The sequence below is a fragment of the Platalea leucorodia genome, assembly GCF_965183815.1.
Source record: "Platalea leucorodia genome assembly, chromosome: 3".
Taxonomy (NCBI): Eukaryota; Metazoa; Chordata; class Aves; order Pelecaniformes; family Threskiornithidae; genus Platalea; species Platalea leucorodia.
The window spans coordinates 54,989,663-55,013,233 of NC_138825.1; the positions used below are offsets into that span (position 1 = coordinate 54,989,663).

The following is a 23,571-nucleotide window of genomic DNA, read 5'->3' on the forward strand; positions in this document are numbered from 1 at the left end:
TTATTTATAGCTTTATTTCATAAATTATATTTTCATTATATCACCTAGGGTTTGCAGTTTCTCATAGCTGGAAATGGCACTTTTTGCATGTAAGGTAAACAATAATTAGCAGTTTGATTTACTTTTTTCTTATAATTGTATTTCTGTATGATGCCAGAAAGCTCTGAACAGCACTGTCTTTGGAACGCATAGGTCAAAAAGGATAAAATATGCTTTTTGATGACATTCTCACAAGATTCTCGTTACTTCTTCAAAGAGAAGTGGGGAAACTTCAGCCATTCTGTTGACACTGTTTTTGCTTTCCTTTAGCTGCACTGGAACGGCTATCTTCCCTCTGACACCAGTATGCATAATACATAGTGAACAGAAAGGTTTATGTATTGACTTTTAAATAGGGTGGAGCATATCTTCTATTTGAAGGCTGCAGAGATCTACTGACCGTATTGATGCTGAAGAAGGTCTATTAATACTCTAGTACTTGTATTCAGAATGAACAAAGAGGAGCAACACTGAGTGACAGGAAGATGATATTGGGCATAGTTCTGCTCTGGTGACCCCTTCGTCATGCTCTCTGATATAGGCACATTTGTAAGCCAAACACTGTGGTTATTTCACTGGAGGCCTAAAACCTATGTTAACTTAAATCTAAGAAAAAGCCTAGATTTTACAGCTTTCAGGTAGTTTTTCCATAGTGTAAGGAAGAGAAAAAGGTCTTTGGTGCATTTCCTTACATTACATTTCTTTCAATTCTTGAAAAACTAGTTGCAAACTAATTTAGAGACACCTACATCTTATAAACTCAGTAGTTATCCAGCACATCGCTATGTGTCTCGCTGATCATGAAGTATTACAAAGCACATTTAAATATAAATAATGTATTTTTCTAATTAGCTTTTTCATTTGTTATACCTTATGTGTTTGGATATTACATCATCTTTTTCCTCAGCAAACATTCTGTATTAAAGCTGTTCATGTTGGAGCTGTTCTGTTCTACTGTTCTCAGCTGTTCTGAGCTATTCTCAAAACTTTTTGGGACAGAATAAACATCTTCAATAACTATTCATATGAATCGCACAGAGTAAAGGCAGAGAAAGTGACACTACAACACAACTTAAAAAGTTATTAAATGATTGCAAAATGTGTCTACATGACATTTCTGGTTTTATATTTTGGTATGAATCTGACAGTAGTTCTGAATTTCCTACAAGAAAATTCATATAATGTAGTTCAAATCTATTTCTGTTTACCAATAGACTGACTTGTGTGAGTAGCATCACAGGGGGTACTATCTAAGTACTAGAGGCAAGGATAGGTCTTTGTGTCCTCCCCAGTTCTCTGTATTTTTTAGTTTCTGTGGGTTGTAAAAAATTTATGATACTGCCCCATCAGCTGTTCACTGAATAGGAGCTTTGGACAAGGGGTTGTATTTTTCTTTATATAGAAAACTTTAGGTTTGCAGAATTCGTATGTGTGTTCACCTAACATGCTCATATTAAAGATTCTAGTGCACAGTTCAATATGTGATAGTATATTGAGGCAGAATACTTAAGCAGCTGCAGATGTAAGCAATCAATATCTATACAGAGTGGTTTTCAGTCACCCTTTGAGCATTTTAGGTTAGTGCTGTAGTTTTTATTTTTAAACTCTGAGATGTATGGAAAATATCCTGGTAATTTTAGGATAATTTTTCAATATAAGAATGATACTACTTTAATGTGCATATTCACTGTATTGACTCTGTGTGTCTTATCTCTGCAGAAGAATTACATGAGAATATCAGTTTTGATGCAAAACGAATGTCAGAAACAGCTGATACTGGTATGAACAGCCAGATAGGGGATAAATCAAAGGAAGAAATCGAGTCAGAAAGGACTTCTGTTTCCAGGGAAACCTGGATTAGCTTTGAAGACTTCTGTGTTTGTTTCCAGTAAGGAACAAAGGTTTTGGGTTTTATTCCATTAAATACACAGTATAACAATGGTAAAATGTGAAATGTAACTATATAAAAACTGTGTCTTCTCAACAGATCTTCTCTGTGTAACTATCCTGCCTTTCAGGGTAGTCCCAAGGCTGCTCTTCTGACCAGACTTACTGTCCCTGTTGACAGTGAGTCCGTAGGTGCAGCCTCACGCTCTGTCTTGAGTATGTCCTCCAGAGTACAGCGGAGAACACAACCACCAGCTTCATAAAGCATATGTCGGACTGAAATGTGGGTGGAAGATGGTGGGTCATGGAGCGTGCAGCCATTAGTGTGTTCACATACCTGACCCATCAGCCACTGGGCAGACACCGTCTGCAACTGAACAACACAATTCTAAGGCAAAAAAAAGCTGTTGAAATCTTCTGTTGCCATCAGCATAGCTCAGCTTGGTCAGCTAGGTGCTTTCTTTCCCTCCCTTTTCAATATTATTCCAAGGCATTTATACTTCTGCAAATATAAAAAAGCTAGTGTAACTGTAGCATAGTATCTTTAGCTTATGTCTTTCAGATTCAAGAAGCCTGGTACACTATAGATCCTTTAGAGAATTTGACATTGCTGAGGGGAGTAATTATATCAGAGAAAATTCACCCAGGTTTTTTTCATTTGAATTTGTAACTGAGATTTCTTTGTGAAACTTTTGTTTTCATAAATGAATGTTTTCTTGAGCAGATATTAAACTCTGCTCCCTCTCTGAGAGAGAAGGTATAACTTTTGTACCAGCAGCACTACAGGAACTTTAGCAATAAAAGATCATAGAGCACTTTAGACCTTGATAAGGCTTGCCTGTCTAATTTTAGGGAGCCCCAGGTCCAGGAGCCTTTAGAAAAAAGCATCACAAGCAAAGTAATTTCCTTTCCTTTCAAAGTCTTGCTTACAGTGGCATACATGGAGAATGTAAAATATGAAATTTTTTACTTGTTAGCCAAACATACTGTTGACCTTTTGTAGACCACTGTAATATTAATTAATGTATAGAGCATTTGTCAGTTTCTTATTCCTGTCCCTAAATGGGTGAGAGTTTACTTATTTTCACAGTGAACTGATAAAGTAGCTGTTAACAAAGCATCTTGATTGACCTTTGGAGGATTTATCACTCAGAAGAAATTAGGCACCTAAGATTTTTATTTTACCAGTCAGTTCTGTTGAAAGCATTTCCTTGTCTGTCATGCCTATATCTCAGATACAGTGAAAATAAGATAAATGTTCAGAGTTCATATCAACTTCGAGAAATGAGGAAAATTTTAGTCATTGTTGGAATTGATATGTCAGCGATGCATCAGGATCCCTGTGAAGTTTCTGAGTAATCAAAACATTTCTTTTATGTAAAGCATTGGACTTCGCATCCGATTCCATCCTCAGTTAAAGCTGAAATCATTTATGTTGCCCTTGGTTAAATCAAGGTGTCACGGAAAGAGAAAAAAATTGTTGTCAGGAACTAAGTAGCTTTCTGAAGGCATGCAAACACCACAGAATTGAAAAAGCATTAATAAACTGTACAAAACAGTTCTTCCGTACAGTGAGACTTTATAGATAACTTTATTACAGTAATTTTCAGGTAGGCATGGAAGTTTTAGAGTAATATTAGCTTATTACCGTTTATAGATTAAAATTGGACAAATTAGTGGCCTGACCTCCAATGGAAAACTGTAGAAGTGCAGCAAAGGTAGAAATTAATGTGAGCTGCTTCCTCTGGAGATGAATTGTAGTCACCTTTTATGAAACTAAAAATGTTGAACCATTTTTGAGAAATAGCTGGGAGTCTGATTTATGAAAGTAAAACTAGTATTTTATATTCTGAAATAGACATTTACCTGAAATATATCATCTATACTAAGATTATTTTCCCTAATGTATTTTTATTTTATTTTCTCCCTAGGAACCTGTATGTTTTCCACAAGCCATATACATATGCTTATAACTATCAGAAGACGGATTTTAAGGTATATGACTGTATTGAGTTTTTATGTGCTTTTTTTTTTATTTTTGTCAGTCTTACATAATTAGATAATATATATATCCTAAATAACATTGGTAGATCACATAGAACTGCTATTACTGAAAAAATAACAATGCCTTAAGATTACTATAGTCAATACAAAGATAATGTTTGCTAGCAAGTATCCAGAAGTATTCCACTGTGTTTAAGAAAAGAAAAAAATGTTATGGAATGATATTGCACAATAATAAAAAAATTGAGTATGTAAATCATGAAAGTTAGTAGTGAGAGTATATATTACAGTGAATCAGATCTCTGTCCTCTCTTTATCTTGATTCAAATCTACCTTATAACAATTCAGAGACTAAATTAAATTTAATGATGATTCAGCTGCAGAATCTGCCCTTCAGTTCTCCTTCATCTTCACCTGTCACCTAAAACCCAAATCAAGAGTCTGTATAGCATAGCCCTCCATTTTCTCTTTACGCGCTAAGTCCTTTAGCAACTTACAAGATTCTGTTGCAGGAATTAGAAATATCCCTTCGTTCCACTGAAATTACAGTATTTCTTTAAACCTGCCATTAGTTTGTATTATCAGAAGGTTATTCAACATGCTTGAATATCCTGTTCCAGCTCTAGTTTTATACTGTAACTGAAGTATAATTGTAGAGTACTGAAATGTAAACTCCGGGCGTGAACTTTATATAAAATCCTGTACTGAGAAGGTTAACTATATGGATTATGCTTCATAATTGTAGTATACCTGCAGTTTTACACCTCTCTATATTTGTAATCACATCACAATAAATTTTCCCAATCACTGCATGATATACTTTCCCAAGCCATAATCAGCATCAAGACTATGTAAGCCTGTGTGCTATTGTGCCAAAAAACTAGCCCTTTGCTGTAAAACCATTCTGTTTTTTTACAATGATACAGATGAGGTGTTTACACTATTAGGTAAATTCTGTATCAGACTTATAAAAGAACACTTTTATATTATGCTATGAAGATAATAGTAGTGGTATTCCAGGATCAAAGACAAAAAATGTATTGATATGACTCTGGAGAATGCAGGAAGACATGTTAAAACAGTTCTGAAGCAAAGCAGCTCATTCACCTTCAGATTTTGAAGAATTTCTAGGAACAATAGAATCACTCTATAGTTTCTAATATTGGAACAGGAATTATGTATTAAAGTTGAGAGTGAAAAATGGTGCCTCCATATATTTTTGTAGAAAAAAACATGATGAGGCAGAAGCAGTCATGTGTTACAAACTAAGTGCTTATTTCTTTCAAGCTTACCGAAATTAATTAGAATCAGAAAGTTGCAGCACAAACCAAAATTTTTGGTCTTCCGTTGGATGTTGTTTGGCAGGTAGAACTATTAAATTGAGGTACATAGGAAGAATATAATATAAAAGTAGATATATTCTCATTCAAGAAACTTTTCTGTTTCCTTTTATCTCTTAACTGAACATTACGCATGCTATACATGCATCATTAGATTCTGGGCTTAAATGACATGTCTGAAATTTGGAAGAAGCAGTGACAGTTAATTACGTACTTCCCATACCATATCTAGGGCCACCATATCCAAAATCTTAGTCATACTTTGTATAAGCCCAAGTGGACAGCATTAAATGAAAATGAAAGATGAACAAATGCCTGTTTTTCTATGCAGTCTACTGATGACCGAGTCCTCTACTATTTACTTGTGGACAGTCTGATGCCCGTTGAAATCCTGGTTAGCTTTTCTGCATTAGTACGCTGGGATGATACTGGAGGTAAGGCCAACACAGAAAAGTGCATGTTAATGTTGTATTTTCCCATACTTGAATATGTCTGTGCTGTAGTGTTTGGCTATGCTGTATTTTGGCACAGTTTGAGAGGTTAGCATTAAATAGTCAAATTGATTCTAGGAAATACAATAATATTCAAGTAATACTTTCTTGTTATTTAATGTTTATGATTAATATTTTCTTGAAATGATCCCTCCCTTTAATTTTATTACGATGTGCTGCAAGCTTTTCATCAATGTATTTTTGGTATGGATTTCCTTGTGATTCTTAAGGTTTTTTTTGCTACAAATTCCATTCTTGCAAGCTACTTTATGCCTTAGCTGATCAAAATGCAGTAAAATCAGCAATATGACCAAAGTTTATTTTTGAAGTGATTTTTAAACTCATGCACTGTAAGCTCTTAAGTATATTTACAGCTGGCTTATTTCAAGATCCAACAGCTTGGATGGTTTAAATAAAAATCACTTGTATTTTATGGAAGTCATAGAATGGCATTCAGAAAAGCTAATGCATGTTATGACAATCAGCTTAAGTTAATCAGACATGTAACCATTGGATATGGACATAATTTTAGTGCATCTAAAGTAGAGTAGATAGAACCAAAGGAAAGCTTAAAAAACCCAAACTGACCATCCCGTTAAAATAATGAAACTATAATATAAATATAAGCTTTGTATGGCTGTTTGCTTCCTTTGTATGTGGACAGAATGGATTTTTATGGAGTTTTAGAGCAGCCTTAAGCAACTTGGAAGAAGTCTGATTTATACATCCTCCTAACACATTATTTTAACCATTATTTTCTGTAAATAGTACAAATAAGCCACATTCTGTACCACCTATGCATTTTGAATGACTCGCTCTTTTCTCTGAATTATCAAAGCCTAAATGAAGACTTCAATGACTGTGAAGTAGACACAGAGTCTGCATAAGTATATTTGTCTTCATTTTACTGTTATTCCCCCCCACCAATTGTGGGGTTTTTTTTCCTTTCTTATTCTAGGTACTAAACGAGAATGTTCTAGTATTTCAAAGGGTGTGCTGATGGTTGAACGTTTCTCTTGGAAATGCGTAACTCCTGGAGAACTTGTGTTAAAAATGCATACATCCGCCACCAAAGCTACTGTGTTAAATCTTCCTGTTGGGTATGTACGAGGCTTCATCTCTGTCCTAACACTTTAGTCTTAAGGCTTGAGATGGTCTTTTACTTTACACAGTAACTAAGAGTTTATTTCCTAAAACATAATCTTTTGGAATATCAAACTGGTTGATAGCTAGGATTTGGTAAGACTGCAAAATTGCTATGAAGTTAAAATAATTGCCAGAACCTTTATAAAGATTTTGAATTCTTTACTCTTATTTAAGAGCATTTAGCAAGAAAAATCACACTGATTTTCTAAAAAATAAACTAGAATACAAATTCCTGCTTAAAAGTGTTTCTGACTAGAATGATTTTGAGATGTTTCCTGGAGTACCAACAAAAATTAAAGAATTAGGATTTTTAGTGGAACTGTAAAAGAATGATGATACCAGAGGAGGTTTCATAGCTTTTCTTGAAACCTGGTTTATGAAACATGACAGGAGAAATTCTGAGGTCATCCATGAAGCCTTCCATATCTTACTTCACATTTATTTTACTTCACATTTACAGAGTGTTTAATATGATTTATTTCTTTTTGCATGTAACTCTAGATGTTCAGTGTAAAGCATTGCTTGATTGTTTAAATAAATAAATAGATAAAAGGCAAGAGCCTTTGATATTTGTTAGTTTCTGAAAATGCTGCCAGTGAAACAAGGAAGATGACATCTTCATATGTTGCCGTAAGCATAAAGTTGCTGACTAATTCACTGAGGCCTTCTACTTTTCCAAAAATAGAGAATCACCAGTTTAATCTCAAAGAGATGAGACAAAATGTATTTAAAAAAAATCAAGTAAGGCTTCAAATAAGTAGGCACAGAAAGAAAATACCACAATACTAGCGCACCGATATTAAATCAAAGACCTTTAATAGTGCCTTCTGTTTTGATTCAGACTAAAAATGGAAAAGTTATTATTGTGTTTATAGGTTAGTTCTGCTGCCACATTCTTATTGTAGTTTCCAAAAGTTGCATATCTCTGTCCTGTAGGGAAGCCAAAAACATATATCTTTTTGCACCTGCAAATTTCAAAGCTACCAGAGCTACAGGCAGCTCAAATTGATAAGCTTCTCACCTTTGATTCTCTCTACTTCAGGCAGAGCCAGCAGGCTTTCAGGAAGCTTTAATTTTCAGCGTGTGTGGGAGACAAATGGGTTTATTGACGGCTTCCCCATCTATTCCAAATGAGAAATGACTTGCTAAGCCAGGAAGGCACTTTCTTCCGTCTGTCTGTTGGTGGCCAGGGGGCATTTCAAATTTCACTCACAAGAAGATGCAATTAAAAACGTGCAAGTGTGTGTCAGGGGGTAACTCCTTTCTTACTCTCACTGCCGGATCTCTGGTTAACACTTTGAAGCTGTGGCCTGGATGAACTTCTCCAGCTAAATGCCATTCCGACAGTGATATAAGACCATGAAGCTTCACCATTTGATATCAGCAAGCTCCTCAAGTATTTCAGTGGGACTGCAGGACATTGTTGCCTGGAGAGGAGAGCACAAATCACCTGTATTGTATAACTATAGTTAGGAATGGTTTCTTTTATGATTGGAATCTGTTATAGGATGCGATCGGGCAAACAAAAATGAGCTGAGTGTATCCAAATAAGACATAATGAATTTCTGTTGTTTGCCACGTTAAGAGGTTACGGTTGGGTGGTTTGGCCCACAGTTGCTCCATAAAATGGTCACTCTGTAGTATTCGTCTAGCCTGACATGACTGTGTGTTAATTTTTTCTGGTTTTGTCAATGCAAACATGGAAATTATGATCTAAGTAATGTATGACCAGAACACTTCTTTAAGCTTTCTAGAGCAAGTATGTTTTTAAGTGTAGCTAACTATAATCCCAACTAAAAAACTTCAGATGGTTTGTATCCATCTGAAATAGTGAAACTACCTATTTTGCTAAAGAAAACCAAAATAAAACCTAAACAAATAAAATAAAAATAAAATAATAGTGACTTCTCTGATTTCACCTACTACCTATGTTTGGAGGTTCTTGAGAAGCAAGGAGATAGAAATGCAGGATTTGAAGAGCCAGTATATCTAGGAATGGATTTCATTTTTGCCAAATGTATGAAAGGAAAAGCTTAAGAATTGCTGTGATTTAAAAAAAGAAAAAGTGCTTTTTTGGATTTTTTTTTTCTTGAATGTAGGCGACACATATTGCTCTTCACAGTAAGTTCTCCCATAGGGCACCATATTCATCTGTGTAGCATGGTGCCATGTGTCTTTGGAGAAGAGGATACTGTGATGCCAGGTCTTGAAAAGGTATGCATAACCAGAACTAGTCAAGCACCGTGATAAAGGTGTTTCTGACTGTTATTTAGTTTTAAAGTGAAGTACTGCTGGATCTTCATTTAGAATTATTATATTTAATGATATAATATTAATTTCAATATGAAATGGATGAGTGCATAAAAGAAACGTGTTTTACAACAGAGCAGGCGCTGAGGTGGGTATTGCAATAATTGTCTTATAGAAATATGTAAGTAAGCATTGGGTAGTATTGTGGTTTACATAGAACAGCAGCATAAAATGGAATGTTAAAAATACTCTTGTTTAAATACATATGTCAGAGGTGGTGTATAAGCTCTCTTTTTGAGGCATGTGATAAAAGTGATAAAATACATGTACAGCTATTAATTAATATTCAAAAATACCTGCCTAGTAAAATAAACCGTCACATCAGTAAAGTTTATTTTGTCCCATGAGATCACATATTACTTACTAGGTCCCAGAGTAGCTTTTATACCTAAAATGAACAATTGATTCAAACAACTTTTCATAGCTGAGATAAGAGGCCCAGGGGAGTAATTACTACAGCTTTTGTTCTTTGTTGCCTACAATCCAGACAGATATCACTGCCATTCATTTTTTCAAGATTTCTTCGGCAAGCAGTAGGCCCAAATATTTGTCATGGGTACTGGGGGGAGGGAGTATAGCTTCTAGAGCACAGTTGTGCCAAAATATTTTGAAAAGTGAGTGTAACAGCAAATTTTTATCGCAGTGTAGATTCAGAGTCCTAATTACAGGACGTTAAAGCAGCTTATACAAATTTATTACATTTATTGTAGCAAAGAAGTTTAAATATAAGAAGTTGGGCCATTAAAATGTCTTGTGGCTTGTGTACTATCCCCTTGTCTTCAGATTGTGGATGAAAAGCTATTCCTCATGAAGAAAATAAAGCAGAATTATATCCTGGGGTCTTCTCTGCACTTTTTTTTTGAAGACAGCAATTTCTCTGCAGAGTGTCATTTACTGGAAAGTGTCCACATTCTTACACAGAAATCCTGATGAAGATTAATGATGCTTTAGGCAGCATGTATTTGGACGTTTTCAGCGGGATACAAATACTCATCTGTCCTTTTATAATAGAAGAGATGCTGTGCCTTTCAGCTAACAAGAGTCTTATTATCACTGCAGTAGAAAGTCTCTATGTGCATCTTATTTTTGATTAAATGTTCTAGAACTAATGATACAGGAAAAATAAAATCTTTAACAAATATATGTTATGCTGCCTGTTACAGTGTTGTAACATTTTTATTTCAATCACTAAAACCAGTGAAAATTTTGTATGCTTTTGAATACCAGAGACCTAATTGATTTTACAGTTTATGAAATTAATAACAATTATTTGACTTAGGAAAAGTTTTTTACTTCAGCACAGAAAAAATGCTTGCATGCTGTCAGAGCATAGAAAGAAAACAAGAGAAAATCTTAAAGCAATCTTTCTAACAATGGTTGGTTTTCTTCTCTCTCTCCAGGAGAGCTACCGGTTTATAGAACAGGCTAAAGCTATCCTGAAAGCTGTTGGAAATGTGATAAATAATTTCAGCAGTAAGTCTGAACTTTCTAAAGCCTTGAAGGAGTTGGAACTAACTCACTGTCCTTCTGGCCTCCACGGCACTGGAATGGCTGAAGAACACTTCAAGGTGAACAAACAGTTTTAATAAACACGTATCTAAACGCTACAGAAGCTGGATAGCAGCTTAACATTGTTGTTACCCTCTTCAAACCAACGACTATGCTTTTAAAAAGGACCTCTTGAGAGTATGTGGCATTCGTTATTAAGTCTAAGCCCAAATGACATAACTTGCAACTGTGTACTATAATTATCTTCTTTTAATATGATCAAATTTTATTATGCACAGAGTAGCACATTCTAAATTTGAGTCTCTAATTTTGTCAGTTTAGTTTAGCACACTTTGGGGCAGAAAGCATCAGCTTTTTTTATTTTATTACTTGATTTTGGATTTAAAAGACACTACCTGAAATGCAGAAAAGGCAGACTGATTGCTTTCTGTGCCTAGTGTTGATGGCACAGGAAAACATTATTACAGCTTATATTACTGAAGACAGTAATGAGTTTTTTTCACTAACAGTATTTCTGAGTTGTTTTTCTTTGTTTTTTGAGACTGCAACATTCTTGTTCAATGTTTCTGCTCTGTGTGTGTGATAGATTAAAGGGTCTTTAGATACAAGATGAAAACATTACACTTTTCTCTAGATCTCTATACTGTAGCTTTACAGTATCTTCACAAAAAGATTGCAACAAAAAAGTTATGTAAAAGATATGCTAATTTTTATGTCTATGGAAATGTTGATAATACTGCTATAACTTGATTTTTCTACAGTCAGTACTTTGTATATTCCAGATTCACTTACTTTCATCAAAGTACTAGAAAGCTCATGCAGTTTAGACTGTGTATTTTAGAAGACTGAGTAGAAGAAAGGGATTAGTATTTTTATAATCACTGATATTAAAAAGTAGAACACCTAAGCCAGTGCTTTTATACATGGGCTTGACACCAGGCTCAAATTCAGCAAAACAACAGAAGAAAGAATGATTCCAGGTGCACCACTCATGCAAGAGGTAATTTTCATGCCAAGTCCAACAAAAAAAAATCAGTTTGAACTCTCTGGAATAGAAAATAAAAATTTTAAATGTATATGCACATATGAAATATGTGTAGAACTTAGGGACCTTAAGAAAAATTCAGTAGGCATGAACATACATATCTCTTCCTCTGTCACTCTCTAAGAAGACCAGTGTATAGTTATAAAGGAATAAAAAAACAGAAATAAGTGAGAGGCACTGAGCCGACAGTGATTCAAGAACGGAGATACAGAAATTATCTGCCTTTAATACAGTGAAAAATTATTCTGAACATAAGAATGTAACGAAGTAGATTCTTTCTTCACCACTCTTAAATCTTTCAAAATAAAGGAAGTGTTTATTAATATTAAAATACATAACTTAGGATAAAATGTTTCCAGAAAGCAGAAAAATCTGAAAATAAGGACAATGACAGAGAAAAGTTATGTCTTTTCCAATAAGTTATTACTATATTCTTCAATTTAAATTATGAAACAAGCTCTAAAATTTCCATCTATTGGAAGAAGGAAAAAGACTGGATTTCTGCTCTTTAAAGACTGTCAATATGTCGAGAATAAAAATAGAGCCATCAGTTTAGTCATATAAGTAGGACACCAAATCTTCCTCTCTAGCCCATCAATATATTCCTACTTTTCCTTGTGGTGCCACCTCCTAATTCAGTAAGCATGCCTGTTCAGCTGTTGGTCTCTGTTCTAAAACCTCTAATAAGAATGCCAGTCGTCATGATGGTGATTATAATGTGTTCTTCTGTCCGCTGGTATGAGACCATCAACTCACTTCACATGCACTACTAAGATATTTTTGAGTGATAAAAACTTATGCTGTAGAATCAGTCCTGTATTTAATAAGCCAGGCAAGAAACAGGTTTTCTCTTGATTGTTGGCTTGAAGCATTGTAGTCCTGCGGTTGGGACTAGTTTTCAGATACTGTATTTGTTAGAGGAAGTTAAAGACTTAATTTTTACATGAAAAAAGAAAAGAGCTAAACGGTTTTTGAAACAATAATGAGAATCAATGTAAATCAGCTTTTAAAAATGAATCATTCTTTGAATGCTTTTCCTCTTTTTGATTTTAGGTTTTCAATAGTGCATTTTGGTATTTGATCAAATATGTATTAGGCAAGAAGTCTCCTTACAGCTATAAATTTGCCTTCAGGTCCTTCACTTTGGATTTTAAAGACACTGAGTTTTCTGAGGATTACACTGTGTCTTCAGGTACAGTACTGGTATTGCTAATCACTTCAAATATATCTGCCTATTCTTATTTTGAAGGAAGCAAACTCTTCACTAATCTTGTGTTTTCTTGCCTAAGTAAGTGTGGTTCATCTCCTATGAGATGCCTAAGCCTTCTACTGTTGACAGCACGTCTGAGACTCATCTCAGAGTAGAAATGATCCTTTTCTTTGTTCCAGAAAGTCTGTTCATGTTTTGTTCATTTATAAAATTACCCTTTGTCTTCCTTGACTTGCATTTGTCAGTATTGACAAACATTAACAAGCATCTACAGATGCTTTTTTTTTTACCTGATGTACTGCAGATCATGGCTCTTGTTCAATTTACTAGCTGAAAAGACCTTAAATGCATACATTGGTCATGGAATGAGAATGAAGGAAGACTCAAGTTAGTACATTCATTGAAAGTTCAACTATTTCTTGGTGATGGGTTGGTTTTTTTGTTTGTTTGTTTGGGGGGGTATTTTGGATTTTTTTGTTTGCTTGCTTGTTTGCTTGGTTTTTAAGCGTATTATTTGGCAAATTTATCATGTTGGCTGGCTAGTCACACACATGTAGTGGGGAACTAGCTACAGCACCATCCACCTCTTCTTCAGCCTATGATTAGGGTATGCTGGATACCTGAAGGTGCTGTGGGAGGAGGCATTGGAAGGCAAATGGATTTATTACAAGCAGGATAATTCCCTTCCTGCAGGTTCTTTGCCTCATTTTGTATGCAGACTGGAGGCATAAGCAGTTAGAATTAAGCTTGCCTGGCAACCACATATGTGGCTCTTTTCCATTTTAAGAGACTTATTTTGCAGTCTATGGAACTTTTTAGTCTATTAATATTAATAATTAATTTATTAATAGAAGCTTTATGTATATGGTTTCATATTAAGACAGAAAAATAATTTATCTGAAAAATTGGCAGGAAGATACATCATCACCATTTGACAGCCATTCTTTCAGGGTGACTTAGCTTTTCCTTCTGCTATTATGAACTTACGGTATAAAGTCTTTCTCCTTGGTCACTCAAAATGATACTAACTTCCCTTCATTAGTCAGTTTATTTTGGAAAATCGGTATAAACAAATTTCATTAACATTTACACAGATGTCTTTACTGACAAAATGATGTAATACTCATGTTCTTTAAGAAAGCACATATACTTGTCTCTCACTCTTTAATGCGGACTTCTCTCCAAATCTCCTCTCTTCTGAAGGTTATTCTTCTCTGAGACATCAGAGATGAAGGAGCAGCCAGAATGACTGAATAACTCATTTTATTTTTCACAGAATTATGTCCTATGGCAAGAGTATAAGTTTTAGGGGTCAGCATACTGACATTTGTAACACCACTCGAAGTCAACAACACTTGTCACATTTTTCAAGATGGCCTCCAGTGTCCAATATATCTTTTTAATTTAGTTGCTTTACCAGACTTAAATTACAAAAGATTCCTGTCAGACTGGAAAGTGAATTGTTTCCCTTTGGCTTTATTGACCTTGGATATACATTTTACCCTGCTTAATGAAGGTTGCACTGGAATCATAGAATCATAGAATACCAGGTTGGAAGGGACCTCAAGGATCATCTGGTCCAACCTTTCTAGCACAATCTAGACGAGATGGCCCAGCACCATGTTGTCGTGGTTTAACCCCAGCCAGCAACTAAGCACCACACAGCTGCTTGCTCACTCCCCCCACCCCAATGGGATGGGGGAGAGAATTGGAAGGGTGAAAGTCAGAAAAGTCGTGGGTTGAGATAAGAACAGTTTAATAATTGAAGTAAAATGAAATAGAATATTAGTAATAGTAGTAATAATAATAATAACATAATAATATACAAAGCAAGTGATACACTATACAATTGGCTCACCACCCACTGATCAATGCCCAGCACGTCCCTGAGCACTGATCGTTGCCCCCTGGCCAACTCTCCCCTGTTTATATACTGAGCATGACGTCATACGGAATGGAATAGCCCTTTGGCCAGTCTGGGTCAGCTGTCCTGGCTGTGCCCCCTCTCAGCTTCTTGTGCACCAGAGAAGCTGAAAAGTCCTTGACTTGGTGTAAGCACTACTTAGCAATAACTAAAACATCAGCATGTTATCAACATTATTCTCATACCAAATCCAAAACACAGCACTATACCAGCTACTAGGAAGAAAAATCAATGCTATCCCAGCTGAAACCAGGACACATGTCCAGCTGAGTCTTAAACGTGTTCAGCGTAGCGGAGCCAACCACTTCCCTGGGGAGATTATTCCAATGATTGACTGTTCTCACTGTGAAAAATTTACCTCTCGTGTCCAATCGAAATCTCCCTGGGAGTAACTTGTACCCATTACCCCTTGTCCTCACCATGTCACTCTGTAAAAAGGGAGTCTCTGTCTTCTTTGTAGCTCCCCTTTAAGTACTGGCATATGGTGATGAGATCACCTCTAAGCCTCCTTTTCTCAAGGCTGAACAAATCCAGCTCTCTCAGCCTATCCTCGTACGGCAGGCTTCCCAGACCTTTGATCATCTTGGTGGCCCTTCTCTGGACCCCCTCCAGCCTCTCCACATCTTTTTTTCTAATGGGGACCAGCACTGTACCCCGTATTCCAGGTGTGGCCTGACAAGCACCGAGTAGAGTGGGATAATGACTTCTTTGTCTCTGCTGGTGATGCCCTTCTTGATGCAACCCAGCATCCTGTTGGCCTGCTTGGCCGCAGCAGCACACTGTTCCCTCATGTTGAGCTTCCTGTCCACCAGGACCCCCAGGTCCCTTTCCACGGAGCTGCTCTCTAGCCTGGTGGATCCCAGCCTGTGCTGCACTCCTGGGTTATGTTTTCCCAGGTGCAAGACCTTACGCTTGTCTTTGTTAAACTTCATAAGGTTCCTGTTAGCCCACTCTTCCAGCCTATCCAGATCTTCCTGCAGGGTGGCTCTCCCTTCCAGAGTGTCTACTTCCCCACTCAATTTGGTGTCATCAGCAAACTTCATCAGTGTACACTTGATCCCATCATCCAGATCACTTATGAAGATATTGAATAGCGTTGGGCCCAATATGGATCCCTGGGGGACCCCAGTTGTGATGGGCTGCCAGTTTGAAAAAGAGCTATTTACCACCACCCTTTGTGTGGAATAAATGCATGCTTTTGTTCAGGTTCCATCCCATAACTCTAAAGAAATGGAGACAGCTGCATTCAAAAAAGCATAAATCAAGTGAAGTGTCAGGAAAAAATAGGTAGATAGCAGGAAAAAACAGGTGAGAAATGCATTGTAGGAAGGCCCAGAAGGACTGGCATTACCTGATTTGCCTGGCCCACATTAGCACTGCTGCATTGTCAGGTTAGTTTCTCAAATCTTATCAAGACTTGAGTTATAACCCTTTGGAACCTAACAGTCATCAATGTAAACTACTGTAACAGATGAATGAAATCTTTTTGTTGTCTGTGCCTGAGGGTAAATCAGGTCAAATCTGAGCTTTTTTTTTTTTTTTTTTAAATGCCACCTCCATTTTATATTAGCATATTCATTTTGCACTGTGCGCTAAATTCATCTCAAGATTTACTGAGGGCAAGGGTATTATGATGTACTGCAGTTAGCAGTCGTGCCTGGTAAGGTTTCTGAGAAGCCATCCTGCAAATGCTATAGTGACATTTATTTGTCTGCCAAATACCATCCATCTACATGGAGCAACTAGCAGAGGAACCACAAGGAACAAGTGGAAGACCTTTCCATGTGAATATATGACAAAAAGATGGAAGTTTCTGAAGCTGAGTGCTTCTCCATGGTATGGCTCTTCTATGGTCTTCTGGGAAGAGAGTAGATAAGACTGTGGCACTGATTTCCAAGCTAAGTCTCAACACTTGACAGTCATTTAGGCACAATTCAAAGGGTGCATTTCTTTCTCATGGATAAATTCCAGCTTTGAAGTTGGAAGTAGAGTGCCTTTTGTGTGCAGTTCTGTTAAAACCTTCTGGTCTGAAATTTTCTTTTCTCCAGAAGTCAAGCTTTTAGCTATAAGCTTATCTTATCTGAGTAAACCATATTTGAGAAGACCTGTTCCTGCCCTGTTCTTTTCCAGAACAAGCTTCTCTTTCTTCCAGAAACATAAGTTAAGAGCAGTGATCAGACAGTTGTGCTGTGTGACTGGAGAGAGAACTCTGGACATTCGTTTCTTCTGTGGATTTGAACTTGCGTTCCAGTAAGGGAAAGTTTGCCATTATTCGGTTGAATATGTAAAGTGCCTCTCCAGTACATGCAAAATAAACCTTTTTTAAAAAAAAGCATTATGTTACACTGCCTACAGTAGATGCATCCACACTGTTACAAGAAAACTGCAGCTGATTTTATGGTGAACAAAGTCTTGCTAGGCTGCTTTGAGAACTTCAGTTTTATTATTAGCAGGGTATCTTCTGATTAATAAGTAAAGCATGTCAGAAATTTTTGACTAATCAGTTTTCAATCATAATTTCAAATTTGAAGCATCCACTTGTTAATATTGGTTGATTTAAAGCATCTCACAGTAACATCTCGGTTTAGAAGACAAAATACTAAAAAGCATTAAGTCAAAAAACCCTTTAAAGATCAGAATATTTGATTTTGACTGCATTATTTTGACTTCATTATTTTGACTTGTATGTTAGAAAGAAAAATAATTTTTTGTTCTTATGACATTGTATTAAAAAAGTTAGAACAAAAAAAAATTAAATCTTTAGAAATATGTAATTTCAGAAAACATTCAGCATTTCCAGTTTTCAGCCCGAGCTGGGGTAACTTTTGACAGTATCTGTGAGTAGAATTTATTTCTGTGTGTGACACTGCATCCGAATTATTATATTTGTGTATTGAGAAACAATTTAACATTTAAATAAGTGACTGTATATCCATATATTCTTTAGCCTGACAAATGAAATTTATTATTTCTAGTGACGTAGGTATTTATTTCTGGTTATGGAGTCCACCTGTCATCCCTAGTGGCTAAACTTTTCAGTTTGTTCATAGGGCAACACCAAGCCAACATTTTATGTGTATTCCCGTCAGCATTTCACAGCTCTGTTCTGAGGAGTAATGGGGATAATGAGGTCTTGGTTCAGTGACAGGTGAGCTGGAATTTGAACTCCTCAGCCTGGTCTCAGACAAAGGCCACACAGGTGGGAAACATCTATTGGGCTAGATCTGAACTGGTACAGGTGAACAGTTCTGTGATCAATAGCAGTATATGAAAACATAAATGCTGTTATAAGTGCTTATGGCACTATGATATTCAGCTTTTGGAAAATTTCCAGAAAATTTCTCAGTTCCTCTGTCTTTGAATAAACTCCTCTATGGTAGAAGAGTAAGACACGGCTGTAATTGCTGACCACAGCTATAAATACTTACTCTCCCTCCCAAGTGAAGCTGAAGCTCAGGTTCCACAGCAGCTTAAACCAGTGTAACTGCAGGCTGTTGCGGTACTATCCCCACACCTTCCTGCAGCTCCAGCACTGATCAAAGCTTGTGCTGGGTTGATTTAGCCTACTAAGTTGGCAGAAATGTAACCCAATAATAAGAAAAAATTAGAATCATGATATCTAAGTCAATTTTAGTCACTTTGGAGCCTAAGAGTCTGCTTATAGGCAATTCACAGTTCTCTGGATATTATGAATGTTGTTGCTGGCAGTACAAATACTGAAATACAATATAAGCCATTAATTAAATGCATATCACGTTCTGATCTTTTTAGACCTTAAGGTGCAGCTTCACTAAATGCTACTACTGAAGTCCTGTCCTTCCCTTCCTGTCCCAGAACATGTACTCCCACCATGAGCAGTTGCACAGATGCTAGGGAATCAGATCAGCTTGCTGATTTCGCAGGAAGCTAAGCCAAGGGAAAAAAATTTTTGTTTGTTGGTACTTCCTTTTGGAGCACTGTTTCCTTCCTCTCATGCTGTCTCACTACCCTTGTTCTGTACCTGTGCAGTTCCAAACTGGCCCCCTGCCACTGGCTCCTTGTAGTGCTGCTCCCCACACCCTGCCCCTAAGCCCTGGTGCTGATGGCTCCCAGGGTGCTACTTCTAGGCAAGGATGCTTTCAAAGAGCTCATTACTAACCTGTCAGAACCTACTAATTTCTGTTCCACTCCAAAACTCCTCGGTAACAGAAAGTCACAGTCAGATAAATGAACTCTCGCTTTATCATAGATCTTATTCTTATCCCATGGCTCCTTAGCAAAGGTTAAACACAATGATGTTTTGAACATTGGTGTTTAAATTATTGCTTAATAAAATGACCAGGTTGAGAGACAGAAGCACTTAAAATCTTGTGAAGCTCTTTTAAGCTATATTCAGTTAGGCTTTAAAGTATCAAATCCAGTTGGTTCATGTTTGGAAGGATATTTTGAAATTACGTTAGGAGACTTGATTTTAAAAAATGCACTGCCATAGCTGTCTGTAAAGAGGAGTAAGAATTCAGTGATTTGGTATTTGGAATTAACATAGTAGCTGCGTTCTGACTTTCTGTAATTACACAGTATATTTTGTTTAATTTTATCATGATAAGAGCAAAATTTTAAGAGTGTTATTTTTGTCATAAATGGAAGTTTTATGCAGAAACCCCTCTGTTTCTGGAGTATAGCTCTCTTGTTTTGTGTTTATTTTTTTTTCTTTTTAACTTTATTGCAAGCAGTTACAGGACTTCCAGCTTTATTGATGTTGCTCATTCTCCTCCCCTTCTTTCAGAGAGCTGTGAGAAGAATTCCCTTAGTAGTTGGCAGAACCAAACTCCCACTTATGAAGAAGAAGCAGCAGCTCTTAAACTTCAAGCCATCTGGAGAGGGACCTATGTTAGGAAAGTACTGAACAGCAGAAAACCGGGTGTGTCCTTTAAAAATGCCTTTTAAAAAATGTTTCATACTTTACCTTAGTCAAATATTTACTGTAAAGATTTTGTTACTAATTAATATCTAGTTAAAATGAACTGAAATGCAGTAGATTATAGTTGAATCTCTGATCTCTTATAAAACTAAGAATAGTGATCAACCTAACTGCTCAATTAGCACGTATGGTACTAAAAAGTAGAGGAAAGACACTCCCCCTAGATTTTTGTAGCTATTAAACCAGAATTTACATTAATGTAGATTTAGCTCAGAGCTGGGCTAAATGTTGGGGTTTTTTTTTTTTTTTTTTTTCCTGGAAAGGTAAGGGAAGGCCATACGAGAATCTAAGTATCATAATGGATAATCAGCAGAACACAGCATCAAAGGCTGATACTGTGCTCAAAAGATACTGTGCTGATACTATGCTTCATTCTTATGTATATAAATAGAGGAATCTTACATAGCAGTTGGAGACTTGTGTTACATTTCTTATTCGGCAATTTTATTATCTCAGCTGGAATAATGTGTCCAAGTGCAGTGTTCACAGTCCAAGAAGAAAGATAGGTAACAACTGAGAAATTCTGGGTAGAGTTGTAAGGATGAGGATTAAAGAAGGGCCTTGTACTTGCAGGCTGTTAGTTTGTAATTTAAGAAAGAGAAAATTAAGAATGATTTTGCTATAATCTGTAAGTGCCCCTATGAGAAAAGGAATTTGATAGCAACAAGGTCTTTAGTCTGAGATTCAAAGATTGAGAGTCGAATCCAGACACATTCAAACTAGAAGAAGTGGCATTTATTTTTAAAAGGGTAAGGTATTTATTGGAATAAACCAAGATTTGTGTTGTACTACTGAAAAATTTAAAATCAAACAGATACTCATCAAATTCAAACAGGATTAGTCATTTATATATGATGAAATAGCAATTAATATGTTAACAGGACTGTTACACAGAAAGTTAGATCACAATGATTCCTTCTAGCCTCACAGTATATGAATGCCTGAGGATCATGACAAAAAAAACCTGCTCCATTTTGAGATATACATTCCCTCTTTAGTAAGTCATCCCCATTCTGCTGGAAGCTCCTTCTTGAATTACCATCATTGCTGGCGTTCTTTTGACTGTATATTTACCTGCACCAGCTGATCTTTTCAAGCTATCTTTTGTACCTTCATCCCCTCATTGGTAAATCTGGTGCTGCCTTTCTCCTAAACTATCACCTGTAGCCCAGTCTTGCTTAAACTTTCCTACTAAGTAGTCTAGTGCCCTTCTATTTTTGTTTATGAATTGCCATGTAAATTAGGAATTTCCATAAATTTTCACTAGTATTATCAATTCCTACAAATCCCAGAGCCCAGAAGCTCTTCTTTTGAAGTTTAGATTTTAGATTTTTGTCATTTGAGCACTATGTGAGTATTCCCACTCTTTTCTTCCATTGTCTATAATGTCTTTCTTAACTTCTGATTTATCAATACTCTGTTACCTGTTACCTTTAATTCTGATATTATCTCTACAGTGCTTTACTGTGGGTTTTTTTTTCCAGTCATACTATTCTTCTCCTCCTTTCCCCCATTATCTATAATTTTGTTCTCTTACATGTCATTACAGTAAAGTGTTATTAGTCCCCCCCTGTTTTTTTTTTTTCAGTTTTCCCCCTCCATTTCTGTCACTAATTGCTTATGGAATAAAGAAGAATTTCACCTAACTTTAGTCTTGAAAAGTTAGACAACAGGTCTAAACTACTTCCCTAGTCTTCATCTGTATTCTGTGGATAGGAGTAGACACCTTGAGATGACAACACATCCTGTCATCTGAGAGTTATCAAACATCGGTGGGATGAGTTACCTGCTGGAGCTGCCTGATTCTTTTATTTTTAGCTACACAGGTTGCCTAGACACATACCTACCCCTTCATGGTATCTGCAAATAAAAGGTGCTGCAAGCTAAACAGCATATTCTCCAAGGACAGAGATCACCTCATATCAATACAACATGTTACAATGAAAAAACTGTAAATCAGAGAAAATATTGATCACATTATTTTTGCAGTTGTAGGAGTGCTGTAAAGTACAAAGGTGATGATGAAGGGAATTTGCTCTGTCAAAGGAGAAATTTGTTTTCAGCTCAGTGAGACTTCTGTAAAATTCCAAATAAAAACTAGTGATTCGTAAGACAGTTTACTTGTGCAGGTGGCATTTTTCACAAGTATTTGGCAGGGGTACATTTAGAACAATACAAAAATTAGATCTTATATTTTCTAACTTATTTTATTATTTCCAGGTACTAAAGAAAACGCTAATGTCAAAGAAACCTTGCAAAAATTGTGGACTGCGATTGAGTTAAATTTTGAAGAGTGTGCTGTAATGCTGTTAAGGTAATCATGTAATAAATTAAACCATTTTATTGCAGACAGTACCATAGAATTGTCATAAATTGCTCGTTCACAAAATAAATATGGTAAGAGCATTACTAGTTTTAAAATTACAAAACTCTGTTGGAAGGGATGAGATGGTTTTAGTGAAGATATGCTATGCTTTATTCTGTGTACCCTACATGAGTAAAACTATAACAGATCTTATTTTTAGGTTTGTGTGTTACAGGTTTTTTCCTACAGCTTGAGCTAGAATATTACCTTTCTTCTGTATTTAATTTTTTAATATCCTGTAGGCTGTTTCATAAGAATAAAGCTGATACGGATTACTTAGTTAAGCAGCTAACCAGTTGATTTAAAGAAGCATTTTGATTCATACTATCTGTTAAGGAATCCTGATTGACACTAGAAAGGAGATAGCTATACTATTTAATTGTACCACAGTTTATATCATCAGAGGATTTGTTTGTAGCACTTGCTTGAAGGAAAGTAAATGTATTTCTAGGTAACTGCGTTCCCCGGTATTTAATTACAGCTTTTGCAAAGATAGCTACTCTAATTTTAACAGTGTTCCTTAAGTATTTGCAAGCATGACACTCTTTAGGGATCACATATTTTCATTAAGTCCTTCAAAAATCTCTCTGCAAGTGTTCACACAACTGATCTAGCAGTAGATCAGTTCTGCCAGGGGTGAGGAGTGAGAACTGGCAATGATTACTGGCTGTGGGTATAAATCTTCGCTCCTTATAGCCAGCAATTTGAGGAACACTCATATGGGGTATAATTTTATTTCACTTTTTAGTGTTTCTAATCCTGTAAAACCTTTGTATGTTGATGGGATCCGGACTTTGCAACCACAGCTTTGTTCCAAATATTAGACCTCAGTTTTAGATTTGCAGCATCTCTAAATCAGCAAAGATCAGATGCAGGTTTTAGTCTACCTTCAGACTTATAAAACTTATGGGATTGATTCTTAGACGTTGTGCCAGGGGATACATTTGAGTGTTAAAATCATGCTAATGTGATTTTGTTTCATTTTTTTTAACAGCTGACAGACTTGCATTTAATATAACAAGCTAGCACCTTGGCCAGTAAAGTAACATGCAGGAATTTTGGAAGTTCAGTATTAGGGTAAAAGTTTTCCCATTTTCTAAACCCAGACTTACTGGATACCAGAACCAGTACCATTTTACAACACAAACACCAGTTTAAAATGCCCTAAAGCCTCTCAGTTTGTGCTGGGGTTTCCACCTGTTTCTCATTATACATCCTGTGTAAGCTCATCTATGTTTGTCCCTACTATAATTTTCAATGAATTAAAAATTTGAGGTTTCTGAGGGGCTTTTTCTGTCTGTTTGTGCGCTGTTTATCAGTGGTGGAAGGAACCTTTGCAAA

At 36.2% G+C, this 23,571-nt stretch overlaps 1 protein-coding gene across 1 annotated transcript in view; it reads left to right on the top strand.

Moving 5' to 3' along the window:
• ADGB (androglobin) overlaps positions 1-23,571 on the top strand; it is a gene marked incomplete at both ends in the record, with an annotated part of 126,416 nt that overhangs the window by 62,322 nt on the left and 40,523 nt on the right. Inside the window, 9 exons of the mRNA XM_082305584.1 lie at positions 1,759-1,927; positions 3,858-3,921; positions 5,602-5,704; positions 6,720-6,861; positions 9,007-9,121; positions 10,618-10,785; positions 12,825-12,963; positions 19,671-19,805; positions 22,086-22,179. Of these exons, the coding sequence (XP_082161710.1) occupies positions 1,759-1,927; positions 3,858-3,921; positions 5,602-5,704; positions 6,720-6,861; positions 9,007-9,121; positions 10,618-10,785; positions 12,825-12,963; positions 19,671-19,805; positions 22,086-22,179 (1,129 nt within the window). The remainder of the gene's footprint in view (positions 1-1,758; positions 1,928-3,857; positions 3,922-5,601; positions 5,705-6,719; positions 6,862-9,006; positions 9,122-10,617; positions 10,786-12,824; positions 12,964-19,670; positions 19,806-22,085; positions 22,180-23,571) is intronic.